Here is a 12,432-nt window from a genome sequence, read left to right on the forward strand (position 1 = left end):
AAAGAGTGGTCAAAAGAGCAGAAGGGAAGGTCTACAGCTGATTTTAACAAGGCTGAGATTGGGACACTGCTGGCTGGAAGTTATTGGTAAACAAGACAATGGTCTGTGTGACTGTGGGGAATAAGAGACTGTAGTCCATGTGTTGTTTTCTTGTCATTTGTACTTTTGTCATAGACAGCAGTTGTTTATGGATTTCTCAGATCTGGGCCTGTCTGTATTTTCTTTACCTATTATTTTTGGGACAGGCGAAAATCAGATTCTATTAGGAAAGCAGTGTTAAAATACCTCCTCTCTACTGGGTTGTATGAGGAAATTAAATTGGCGTCTTGCCATGACCTGTGGAGGGCAGCTTTACATTGGATAGTATACAGCCTACTGGAAATCAAAAGAAGAAGACACTGATTGAGGAGTTGTAAAAGTCCTGAGCAGAGACACAGAGACAGTTTAAAGTGGACTATACTGTCTCTGTGGACAAACAGCCTCAGGTCTGTTGTGAGCCAGTTCACAAGAGTCAGTGTGACATGAAGAGAGTGAGTAGAGATGAAGCTCAGTGTTAAAGCTGCTGCTCACACAGTGAATATGATGAGCTGTACTCACCAGTATTTGGTAGAGACTCTGCTGTGTTGCTGACAAACTTTGACTTTCTGTCTCAGTCCTCGTCCACTTCTCACACTTCACTTTCACCTCTGGACGCTGCAGCTAGGTGTGTCTGTGCTTTTACTGCTTAACAGCAGACAACAGGGAGCAAAGGTGGAGGTGCACCTGACAGGTGGGAGGAGTCCAGTGTCAGTCACTGTTTATCAGTCAACAGGAAGATAATGTGAAGTTAGTCATGCTACCTTCTGTGATTGTCGTGCCATCTGCTGGGGAATGGAGACTGTCATCAGATAAACGCAGCAGCGTGACCCGGGTCCTGGCACTGAATCTGCTGGACTACTCTCTGTTCCTAGGAGGGTGAGATCTGAAGTTTTCCAGTGGGGAAACTCCTTGCACCTCTCATCTCGTCCAGATGCAACAGGACTCTGGATTTTCTGAGGCGACAATTCTGCAGGCCTGATATGGAGAAGGACTTTGTTGCTGCCTGTGCAACTTGTGTCAAGAAAAAGGACTTTTGCCAACATCTACAAGGATTATTTGTACCCTTTCCAACTCCCAGTCAGCCCTGGTTGCATCTGTCCATGGACTTAATCACTGACTTTCACTGTCATTTTGGAGATTTTTGAGGGGTACTCCAAAGTCTATCCATTGATTCGGCCACCCAAATTACCTTTAGCTTTAGAAATTGTCAAAGACGTTTTTAATCATATGTTCTGACTGTTTGATATTGTCTCCAATAGACGGCTGTAGTTCTCCCACGTCTGTGAGCTTCCTGCCAACTCATTGGGGCCACAGCCATTTTCTCATCTGGGTTTCACCTGCAGTCCAATGGCCAGACCGAAAGGGTTAAACAGAGGCTTGAGGCCACCATTAGTAGTTTGGTTGATGATTCATCCTCCTGGAGTTCTTGTTCACCATTGTCGGAGTACGCCCACAACACCCTCCAGTCCTCCTCCACTGGGTTATTCTCATTCCAATTCCAGTTTGGGTTCTGTTGTGGAAATTTTCTTTTTGCTTGTGGGAGAGAGAGAAAATCGAAGGTCCAGGAAAGAAAGGTTTCACCATAAGTATTTAATTTTATCTTGCAAGAGGTGGACTGTCACACACACACAAAAGTCTGTATGAGAGTGCACACAGAGATTTGGTTATATCAGGTTACATAAGCACAAGAACGGGAAGGAGCCACATGCTCCTCCTTGGAGGCAGCATCATACATGTCTAATAACACCATTGCATTCTTTCAGAGTAAGTTTGCATAAGACCAATCATAATACAAGGTTATATTTAACATTGATGATGTTATGATTAAGATAATCTAAAGGTTCATAAACACAACATCTTCCAAGTTCATCCAAGGGTCATAGACGTAAAAATGTCCACTACAATTCCAGCCACCTTTGTTTCCTGCACAAGAGGGTGAAGTTGGGGGGCTCTACACCCTGCACTTTGTGAGATGATGCACATGAACCTGGAGAAAGGTACAGTACATTGGGCACTGCTCTGCACCTCCAGAAAGAACCAGGTGCAAGTCAATCAACACCACAGACATACACACTTTTACATGATACTATTAATCTCAAAGTTTGATACCTGTCACAAGGCTTAACGCTAATACTAGTGACCCCCACAGGCTGTAGTATGAACTAGAAATTGTATTTCGTGTGAATGCTGAAAGCAGCTGAACGCCATTGCTGAATTAGCAAACGCAATTGACAAATAGTGCAAGTAGTGATCAACATGCAAAGGTCTGACCCAGAAAGGAATCGAACCCACAAGCTCATGCTCAGTAGACCTTTACTCTGCCACTAGGCCACAGAGAGCACACAGTTGTCTTGATGACTACATGACTTTCCGTTTGTGTTGGGGCATATTTACCATTTTAACTCTGTTTTTACTTCATTGTTAAACCACAGAGGAGCTTAAATACATGTTTGATGAGAAACAGTTATTTATTTATTAAATAAAGTAGCCAATTTAGAAGTACATGTTTTTTTTCTTCTAATTAAATCGTGGTATTGTATAAGTATCGAGAATCGTGGAAATTTACTAGTATTGGTGTCGATATAGCTATAAGAAAGCTCCAGCCTCGATGGCGAGACCGCAGGCTGTTTGCAGGCTAGGATATGTTCTTTTTTATTTATTATGGGGATCAATACCTGACATTGTCCTGGGCCAGTGGTTAGAATGGTGGGGCCAGTGATCTTCAAAATTTCCTTTATTGTCTACCCCTGACCCAGCCTTCGAAACGTGTACCACACGTTTAATGTTTGTTGCAAAATGTCCCAATTAAAATCAGTAATAATAATAATAATGCAGAGAAAAATAACTTTTGGTAATAGTACCGGCAAGAATTTAAAACTACTTTCACCCCTGAACACAAGCAACTAAGGCAGGAATCAAACCTTGGACATCATGATGGGCAACCCGGCAAACTAACCTCTCAACCACAGAGAAGATGAAACATATTGAGTTTTATATACCGTGATAAATCACACACTGTCCAATGCAACAGTAGTTTAAACAGGGAGCAAGTTATCAGAAATCAATAGAGGAAGACTGGGGGAATGATTCACTGACAAAGTTGTTGGGGCAAGCTTTGAACCTGCAACCTTAGGATCATCAGCCAAGTGATCTAACCACTTGACTACAGTTGCATTCAATGAGAGGCACGTAAAAGAAACCCCTGTATAAGAGACTCACTGACTGCTGCTTAAAAAAAGAAGAAAAGTGTAGATAGAAAGAGGTAAAGAGAAAAGGTGGGGAGGTTGCTCATGCATCACATAATATGCAGAGTTTCTCACTGCCATGAATTATAGACTGTGGAATGATAGCTGAATGGTAGAAAGTTTTTTGTTTTGTTTTTTAAGTTGAATCAAATCAGAAGTTTCAGGGAATGATTGAATAACAAAGTTATTGAGGCAAGTTTTGAACCTGCAACTTTGGGGTCATCAGCCCAGTGACCTAACCACTTGACTATAGCCTCATTGAATAAGAGAAGGGCAAAAGAAAGCCTTGTATAAGAGGCTCACTGGCTTCTGCTTAAAAAAAAAAAGTGTAGAAATGAGCCACACCAAGTAAGTAGAGGGCTTTTTTGTGACACGTGACTATTTTTTGGTGAATTCAAACGAAGTATAATGCCCTTTCCAGCGAGTTACAAAATTGAGCTCCTTCTACTCTGCTGTGAAAAAACTTGTACTGGGCTGAATGGCAGAGAGAGAGAACCCAGGCTGCATTTAAAAAATATTTAAAATGATTCTCTAGGTCTCTTTGCGTTTTTGAGCAGATTTTTTTAGCAAGAAGACAAGTGTGGTTACAAACTCTGGCCACATTCTTGTGTGTACAATGTCATTTGTAGCTTTGGAGGCAGTTTAAGAAGAAAAGTTCCAGTTGCTTTTTTGGCTCTCCTCCACTCTAACGATGATGTCACCACTCTGACCAAACGCCATACACACTCATTGAAAAGTGTGAAATTAGTCAGAAATGCACATGTGCTTTTAAAGGATTTATCTCAAAAATGGTTCAAGATATGAAAAAGTTGTGCACAGGTTGAATACATTAGATGTTTGTCTACAGCTCAGAATTTGAAGTCTGTAGATGAAAGTATGTGGAAGCAAATGAGGTTCAAAGTAGGACCAGTAGTTTCAGAGTTTGAAGACTGTGTTTCCTATGGGGGGAAAAAATCTGAACTATTTGAATATTTGACAAAGTATGAATAGTTGAAAAGAGAAAAGGAATAGCAATAATGTCCTGAAAAAGCTGAACGTTTTGAAATACGAATTGTTGAAATACCACAAAGTATGAAGGACTAGTTAATGGACAAAAAAGAGCGGAAGACGTAAGAATAAGTTTAAACAAAATGGCGGAGAGGAACAACAAAGCATTCACACTAATTACACCTCACAATCAAAACAAGTGTTTGAGGAGATTGACCTTCAGCAATAAGAAAACACTCCAACCTGTGAGGCTGCAGTTCCTCTCCTAACCACGAGAGTGAGTCTCCAGCAGTGAGTCAGTCTCCATAGACTCAACATGTTTACAGCTTGGTACAGAAATAGACTTGGTCTCTACTGATCACTTCCTGTTTATAGAACTCACCTGTTACTTCATTAACCACTAAAGGTGTGGTGGACTGAGGGGGGCAGGGCCTATTTGATTGACAGTTGAGTGAGCCTATACCTGCCAGGAACCACATATATTGAAGTCTCCAACCAGGCTCCTCCTCTTTGACCATATTTGGATTACCTGGAAGTTAAGGGGCGAGGTCAGTCACTGCCAAGATGGCGACAGTGGAGCAGCTCACTCTGAGGCTGTTTTCGAAACCGCATACTACCGTACTGCCTACTACCATACTGCCTACTACCGTACTGCCTACTACATACTGCGTTATATGTACTGTATACTGCATACTGAATGTGGGATTCAGTATGCTACTTCAGCAGACCGACGCCGTTATCATCGCAGTATGCAGTATACGAGTTTCCCAAAATGCATTTCACGCCAACCGGTAGCAATAGCTGTAAAACAGGCTAAAAGCTGTTTTATTTCTCGCTCTAGCGCTGTATGAATGAATGAATGAATGAATGAATGAATGAATGAATATTTTATTTTCGTGTCATGCCACCACTGTGGCCCATCCCATATGGGATTACAAGACACAAAATACAAAAAAACAAAAACTAGACAGTCCTTCCTGTTGGTGTTACTTGCCACACAGGTGTCACATAAATAAACAATTTCAGATTACTTTCAGTACTCAACAATATATATATATATGTAATTATGTAACTTTATAAAGTTTTAATATTTTTTCATGCGAGAAAGTAACTGTTAAGACCCCAAATATACGGCCAGTTCATCCAAATGACGGCTGTTTAAAAGTTTGCTCCGATGTTTTTCGGAGAAGTGAAGCTCCGCAGCGACCGGGACATCACAGAGGCAGCAGCCCGGCTCCTGACGTGCTCGGCCGGCCAGCACTACGACGTCATTCCGGAGGAGAAAACGGTTGCTAATTAACTTACCCGCAGGTTTTTAAAGGTTTACCACCGGCTGGTTAAATTATTTTCAGGTGATAAATGTTGGTCTCATTGATGAAATCTCAATTGTGGCAGTAGCATTAGTTTGTTTGAATGTAAAGTGAAGCTTCCTGTGTGTAAGCAGCGCTGCCTCGGGGCTCTGGAGCCTAACTTTACGTACAGAAATCACCACATTTACAAAAAATAAATAAATATTTTACAATGAACCGATCAGTCTGCATTAAGTTTTATTTTATTAAACTATAGTTGCGGTACACGGCTACACTACCGTCTTTGGTTACGCTCTGGTTACGGTTAGGACGTCAGGGGAGCATTGCATTGTGGGATACAGTACGCGATGTAGACTGGTCAGATGCATACTGGAGATATTTTCCGAATCAGTACGACATCCGGGAACTTTTCGCATACTGCAGATTTTGCTTTTGTTCGCATACTGCATACTGCATACTGCATACTACATTTTGGCCAAATCAGTACGTACTAGCAGTATAGTATGCGGTTTCGCATACAGCCTGAGCCTCAGAAACTCTGTGGGCGGAGTCACAGAGGTGACGGCCATCTTTGTTTCCAGTCTGTGGTCTATGAAGAGAAAAGTAGCAGCTCCTGGTTCTTCGTGGTTCAGAGGTTGGAGTTTGGAGCTGAGCTGTAACTGCTGCACTGAAAACACAACAACATGAACTCGGCCTCGTTCTTTATTCTGCTGAAGGAGAAACTTTTACTCTACTTACATGTTTTAGTCTAATGAAGCTGCAGCACAGATAAACAGAGTTTTCTTCTTACAATCACACGTCTACAGATTAATTTCAATCAAAAACCAGTTCAAGAGTCACCAAAGTATTTTCTGAGAATCTGATGTATCAGTGAGTTACAGAAAAAACCTCAAAGCTCCTCCCACTCAGATCATGTCATCGACTGTAGTCATGAACATTACACAAAGTACACACTATTAAACATATGATAGTGTTAAGTGAATAAATCGAATAAACATGATACAGATCAGAGAGAGAGACTTGTGATGAAGAGTAAACCAACTGCCACAGTCACACAGGTTCTGTAGGGCAGGGATTCCCAACCACCGGGCCAGGGATGGGTACCGGTCCACAGAGAGAGAATGAAAAATATATAATCATTTGTTTTGTCTAATTTACAGTTCAGGTTGTTTTATTTTCAAAGATTTTGCCACTTCCGTCTGTGCCTCTTCCCAACACATTGACAGACAGGCCCACAAGCATAAAAAGGTTTAAAAAAAAAACACATGTTGCCAGGAAAGACTCAATAATGAGATGACAGAAGAGTACTATCTAAACTACAGGTTCATTGCAACAGGTGATTCAAGTGCTCCAACTGCACGTAATGAATGAGACGACCAACTCTCCACCACTTCATCACTTTGCACAAAACTACGTTTTGGATGAAATCAGAATATCGTAAGATCGCCACTAAAGCACTGAAAACCTGCTTCCATTACTTCAACTTCAACTTCAAACAACTTTATTAATCCCACCAGGGGCAATTGATTTCAGCAGCTTGCACAGTCCAAAAAACACAGTACACACAATAAATACATATAAGAGATAAGGTAAATAAATAGAATAGAATGCCAAGGATACAGTGTTGTCAAAGATCAGTTGAATAAAGTGAATAAATACATAAGTTGCGCATGTTTGACCAATAAAATGTGCATGATAAGAGAAATAAAATCTTTATAAAGAATTTAAGAAGCAAATAGCAGAGGGGATGAAAGATTTAAAAAAAAAAACGGTTTGTCTTGTAGACAGGTGAGACATAGCGATGACCGGAGGGCAACACAGAGAATTCGCTTGCAATACAAACATATTATCTTTGTTAAGTGGGGTTTTTGCAGCGACAGCAGCAAAACGAGATTATGGCGTAAAATGGACATTGTGAACATAATAACATTATATTATACTGTGTTATGGTGAGTTGTAACAAAGAACATATTTGGTTGAATAAAAAACTTAACAGAAAACCATGTGACTGTCTACAACGTCTACGTTTTTTTGTGAAATGTAAACAGAAGAAGAAATCCCCCACCTCCACCTCCTACTATGGGAAACAGGAAAATTGTCCACTAGTCCGCAGTGATAGAAAGGTTGACAACCCCTCCTGTAGGTAGTCATCAGTGAAAAGCATATCACTGAGGATCCCCATGTGTTCAATCAATAAAGATCAATCAATTCATCAAAGGACACATGGAAACCAAGTAAAAAAAGTTCACTTGGTTTGATTGACAGGACAGATGATCAGAGGGACAGAGTTTTTACCTCCATCATTAAGACCAGGACCAAAATATGGGTGTAGTTTGTCAGTGAAGCAGCAGCCAGTGAAGGAGTAGATGAGAGCTGCAGCATCTATGTCATAAAAGGAGACCAGACCCTCCTCATAATCCACAAACACCCCCACCTTCTCAAGACCAGACCTCAGATTGAGAGGGACTGAGGGCTCATCAAGAGCTTCATACTCATTTCCATTTCTCAACCATATCGTCCAGAGACCATCCTGAGGACTCAGTGTGATGATTCCCTTCCTGTCAATCAATTCTCTGGCCACTCCCATATCCCACATAGTTTTTCCTTTAACCTGAACCTCAAAGTAAAATCTGCCTGAAGAGAAACTCTGTTTTCCAAAGACACAAAGACTGGGAGAAAATCTCTGCGTGTTGTCTGGGAGTTTCTTCCCCTCACCAGCATGATGAACTTGTTTTCCATCATCAGAAAGGATGAGTTCAGGATGTGCTGTATCAGGATCCAGAGTCACATCCACTGCAAACTGCTGGACCCTCTTCATCTCAGCCTCCATCATCTCCTCCATCTGTCCACGGAGCGTCTCCTCCAGCTGAGACACAGCTCTCACCACAGTCCCCTCATATGATAGTGGACGGACTCTGACCTGTGTCCAGTCCTTGGTGGGGGGACCAGCTTCCATCAGGGATGGGAAGCTTTGGAGGAGGTGGAGGTGGTCTTCAGAGAGTGAGAGCTGCTCCACTTCAGTGCTTCTCTTCTCCAGCTCAGAGATTTCCTGTTCCAGCTCTGTGATGAAGTCTTCAACCTGTTTCTCTGAGCTTTTCTGTTTCTCTTCGATCTCCTTGATGAGCTGCTTCAGGCCTCTGTCAACAGACTCCTTCAGAGCAGTGAAGACCTCAACACCTTCTGCTTTCTCTCTGTCTGCAGCAGCTTTACTGATCTTCACTGACTGTTTCATCTCCTCAATCTTCAGTCGTCTCTTCTGGATCATCCACTGAGTTTCAGCCTCTGTCTTCTGCAGCTCTGCCTTCTTTCCTTCATATTCTTCTCTCAGAGGAACAACTTCATGAGTCTTGTGGTCTAAAACAGAGCAGAGCATGCAGACACATGTCTGGTCGGTCTGACAGAACAGCTCCAGAGGTTTATCGTGCTTCCTACACATCCTGTCCTCCAGGTTCTCCACAGGCTCCATCAGCTGATGTCTCCTCAGACCTGACAGTGTCAGATGAGGCTCCAGGTGAGTCTCACAGTAGGAGGTCAGACACACCAGGCAGGACTTCAGGGCCTTCAGTTTGGTTCCAGTGCAGACGTCACAGGGAACTTCTCCTGGTTTGGAAACTTGTTGCTCTGAGCTGCTGCTGCTGGTTTTCTGTTGAAGTTCACATCTGAACTGAGCCACCATCTCAGAGATGAATGTGTTGATCTTCAACTGAGGTCTTGTGTTGAAAACCTCTTTACACATTGGACACTGACACCTGTCATTAACGTCCCAGTGCTGAGTGATGCAGCTCTGACAGAAGTTGTGTCCACATGGTGTAGTGACTGGATCAGTGAAGACATCCAGACAGATGGAGCACAGGAACTGATCTTCAGACCTCAGGTTGCTGGCAGCAGACATGTCTACACACTGAGGGAGAGAAAACAAACATTCATTTAAAATAATGTTCTGTGTCTTTAAGACTCTGGTTCTCTACCTGGGGGGCAGGGCCGTCCTGTTGACCTGTTTATTTCCTTAACCTTCAACATGGATCCTTCTTCATCAGTTCTTCTCGTCTCATTGTTAATGACTGTTAAAACTAGAAAGAGCATTTCCTGAAGAAAATGTATGTGGATGCAGAAAGTTTCAGAAATATCGCTTTTATTTTGTGAAAATCTGTAATGGAAACGCAGATTGGTTTGTTGACGCGTGTTAAAGTATTTCAGAGGTTATACAGACTTGTTTTGTTTGTTTGTTGGTGATTTGTTGCAGGACTGCCCGGCCCCCCAATATAAGTGAGCCCCCCCGAAAGCCATAGTATAGTTCGCACACTGAGGCTGATGCACTAACAAGGTTGTTCAGTAGGGTTGTATATCTCCACCACTGAGGCCGATTCGATACTCATTCAAACCTTTATTTATTCTCAAAAGGACATTGAGGTTTTACCCTCATTTGCAATGTTGTCGAGATCACAGCAATATTCAAAGCAAAACACAATGCACAGCATAGGATAAAACACAGTTACAAAAGTTAAATACATCTGATTCATTACAAAATTTAAAAACAGTTACAGACTGTGGTAAAGAGGTTTAGTTGGAGATTATATTTTTATAATGTTGATAGGATGGAGGGGCATTAATTGTAAGTGTGAGTTGAAGATCGTTCCAGGAGGCAGGGGCATCATAGCAAAATGCAGATTTACCAAGTTCAGTTTGTACCCGGGGGACTTTAAAAGTAAGCCAGTCATTGGAGCAAGTTGAATATGAACCTTGATTTAAATCTAACAGTGTTGTAATGTATGGTGGGAGTTTTTCAGTAATGGCTTTAAAGATGAAGAGATGCCAGTGATTGTTGCGTCTTTCTGACAGGGAAGACCAACCTACTTTTGTGTACAGATTACAATGATGAGTGCTATAACTATCGCCGGTAATGAATCTAAGAGCAGAGTGATAGACCACATCTAGAGGTGAAAGAATTGAAGGGGCAGCATTCCTATAAATAATATCACCATAGTCCAACAATGGCATAAAGACAGCTTCAACAATCCTCTTTCTGCAGATCATAGGGAAAATAGATTTATTTCTGAAAAAGAAGCCAATTTTTTGTCTAAGTTTGCTAGTGAGGTTGTTTATGTGAAATTTAAAAGTGAATTTTTCATCAAGCCAGATACCTAGATATTTAAACTCAGTGACTCTCTGAATAGTAGAGCCATTTAGCGTAGATAGGTGCAGGCGGTTATATTCTGTGTTTTTGGATCTAGTGAATAGCATGTATTTTGTTTTATTTGAATTTAATACAAGTTTAAGTTTGATGAGAGCTTTCTGCAAATGATTGAAGGAGTGTTGAAGGTTGTCCATAGCAAGCTGTACAGAGTCAGCAATACAGTAAATTATTGTATCATCTGCATACAAATGGGCTTGACAATTACTCAGAGAGGGGACAATATCATTAATATAGATAGTGAAAAGGACAGGGCCCAGAATTGAGCCCTGTGGCATCCCCTTTGTTAGCTGTAAATATTCTGACCGGGCAGCACCCATTTTTACGCACTGCCATCTTCCAGACAGATAGTCACAGAACCAGTTTTGTGCCACACTATCAAGACCAATACTACCTAATTTTTGTAGAAGCAGTTGATGGTCAACCGTGTCAAAAGCTTACACTAAGTCAATAAAAAGGGCAGCGCAGTGCTTTCTCTTGTCTAGTGCAGTTATTATATTGTTATTAACTAAGGTGACAGCTGAAATAGTGCTGTGATTTGCTCTAAAACCAGACTGATGTGGGCTGAGAACTGAGTGGGTTGACAGAAAAGGCAGGAGTTGGGTGTTCACTAAGGATTCCATGATCTTAGCCAAAGGAGACAACTTGGAGATTGGCCGATAGTTGTTTAACTCCTCTTTATCGCTGTCTTTATGTAAAGGTGTCACATGAGCTGTTTTCCAAACACTGGGGAAACTACCTCCTAGGATTGAAAGATTGAAAATGTGACATACATATTTTGCAATTATAGGAGAAGAGAGTTTTATAAAGAAGGAGTCTAAATTATCCTCACCAATTGAACATCTAATATTAATTTTTTGCAGTGCTTCCAGCACAGCATTCAGGGTGAAGGGTTTAAAGGAGAATTTAGGGGCCAGGTTTGTTGGACCTGCACTATCATCAACACCTAGAGGAGGCCCAGTGTAGGCTGAATCAAACATATGACCTGCTTCAACAAAATGCTCGTTAAATAATTTGCAGATCTCTTCTTGGTCCGAGACCACACAGTGATTGTGTTTGATGTGCGTAGGGAAAGAGTTTGTGATTTTGTTTTTGGTCAGATTAACTGCTTTCCAAAAATTTACCTGATTTGAGTATGAATTAGTAATGAGACCTAAGAAGTAATCTGATTTGGCTTTCCTCACTGCAGCAGTGCATTTATTTCTAAGTCGTCTGAATAGCAGCCAGTGTGAGGGGTCACCTGAGATTCTACCCTGAGACCAGGCACAACTTCTTTCCTTAAATAGGGTTGATAAATCATGGGAAAACCATGGTGTTATTCTATCTTTAATTCTGAATTTCTTAAGCGGCGCATGCTTATCAACAATTGAGTTGAAAGTTTTTATGAAAAAGTCAAGTGCCATTATAGAGTCTGAGATCTCCGTTATAAGGTATAGATCACTATGTTGAAGATCATTAAGAAAAGACTGAGAATCAAAGTGTCTAAAATTTCTTTTAGTAATCGAGTGGGATTTTGTTTTAGTTAGACGTGTGCTTCCGACACAAGCAACTGGACAGTGATCACTAATACCGAGTTCAAAAACACCACAGGCTGTAATTTTGTCAGGCTTGTTGGAAAATA

The 12,432-nt window shown here is 41.4% G+C and overlaps 1 protein-coding gene across 1 annotated transcript; it reads right to left on the bottom strand.

Moving 5' to 3' along the window:
* Positions 1-7,865: 7,865 nt before the first annotated feature.
* LOC146992468 (E3 ubiquitin-protein ligase TRIM21-like) lies at positions 7,866-9,519 on the bottom strand. Its single transcript, XM_085786567.1, has one exon. It carries the CDS (start codon positions 9,510-9,512, stop codon positions 7,866-7,868), a length of 1,647 nt encoding a protein of 548 aa, XP_085642693.1. The 5' UTR covers positions 9,513-9,519.
* Between the last annotated feature and the right edge of the window lie 2,913 nt (positions 9,520-12,432).

This window comes from Trachurus japonicus, chromosome 1 (assembly GCF_045865225.1).
Source record: "Trachurus japonicus isolate A0001 chromosome 1, Traja_1.0".
Classification (NCBI taxonomy): domain Eukaryota; kingdom Metazoa; phylum Chordata; class Actinopteri; order Carangiformes; family Carangidae; genus Trachurus; species Trachurus japonicus.

Coding starts and splice junctions, on each gene's coding strand:
- LOC146992468 (XM_085786567.1), bottom strand. CDS start 9,512: ATGTCTGCTGCCAGCAACCTGAGGTCTGAAGATCAGTTCCTGTGCTCC.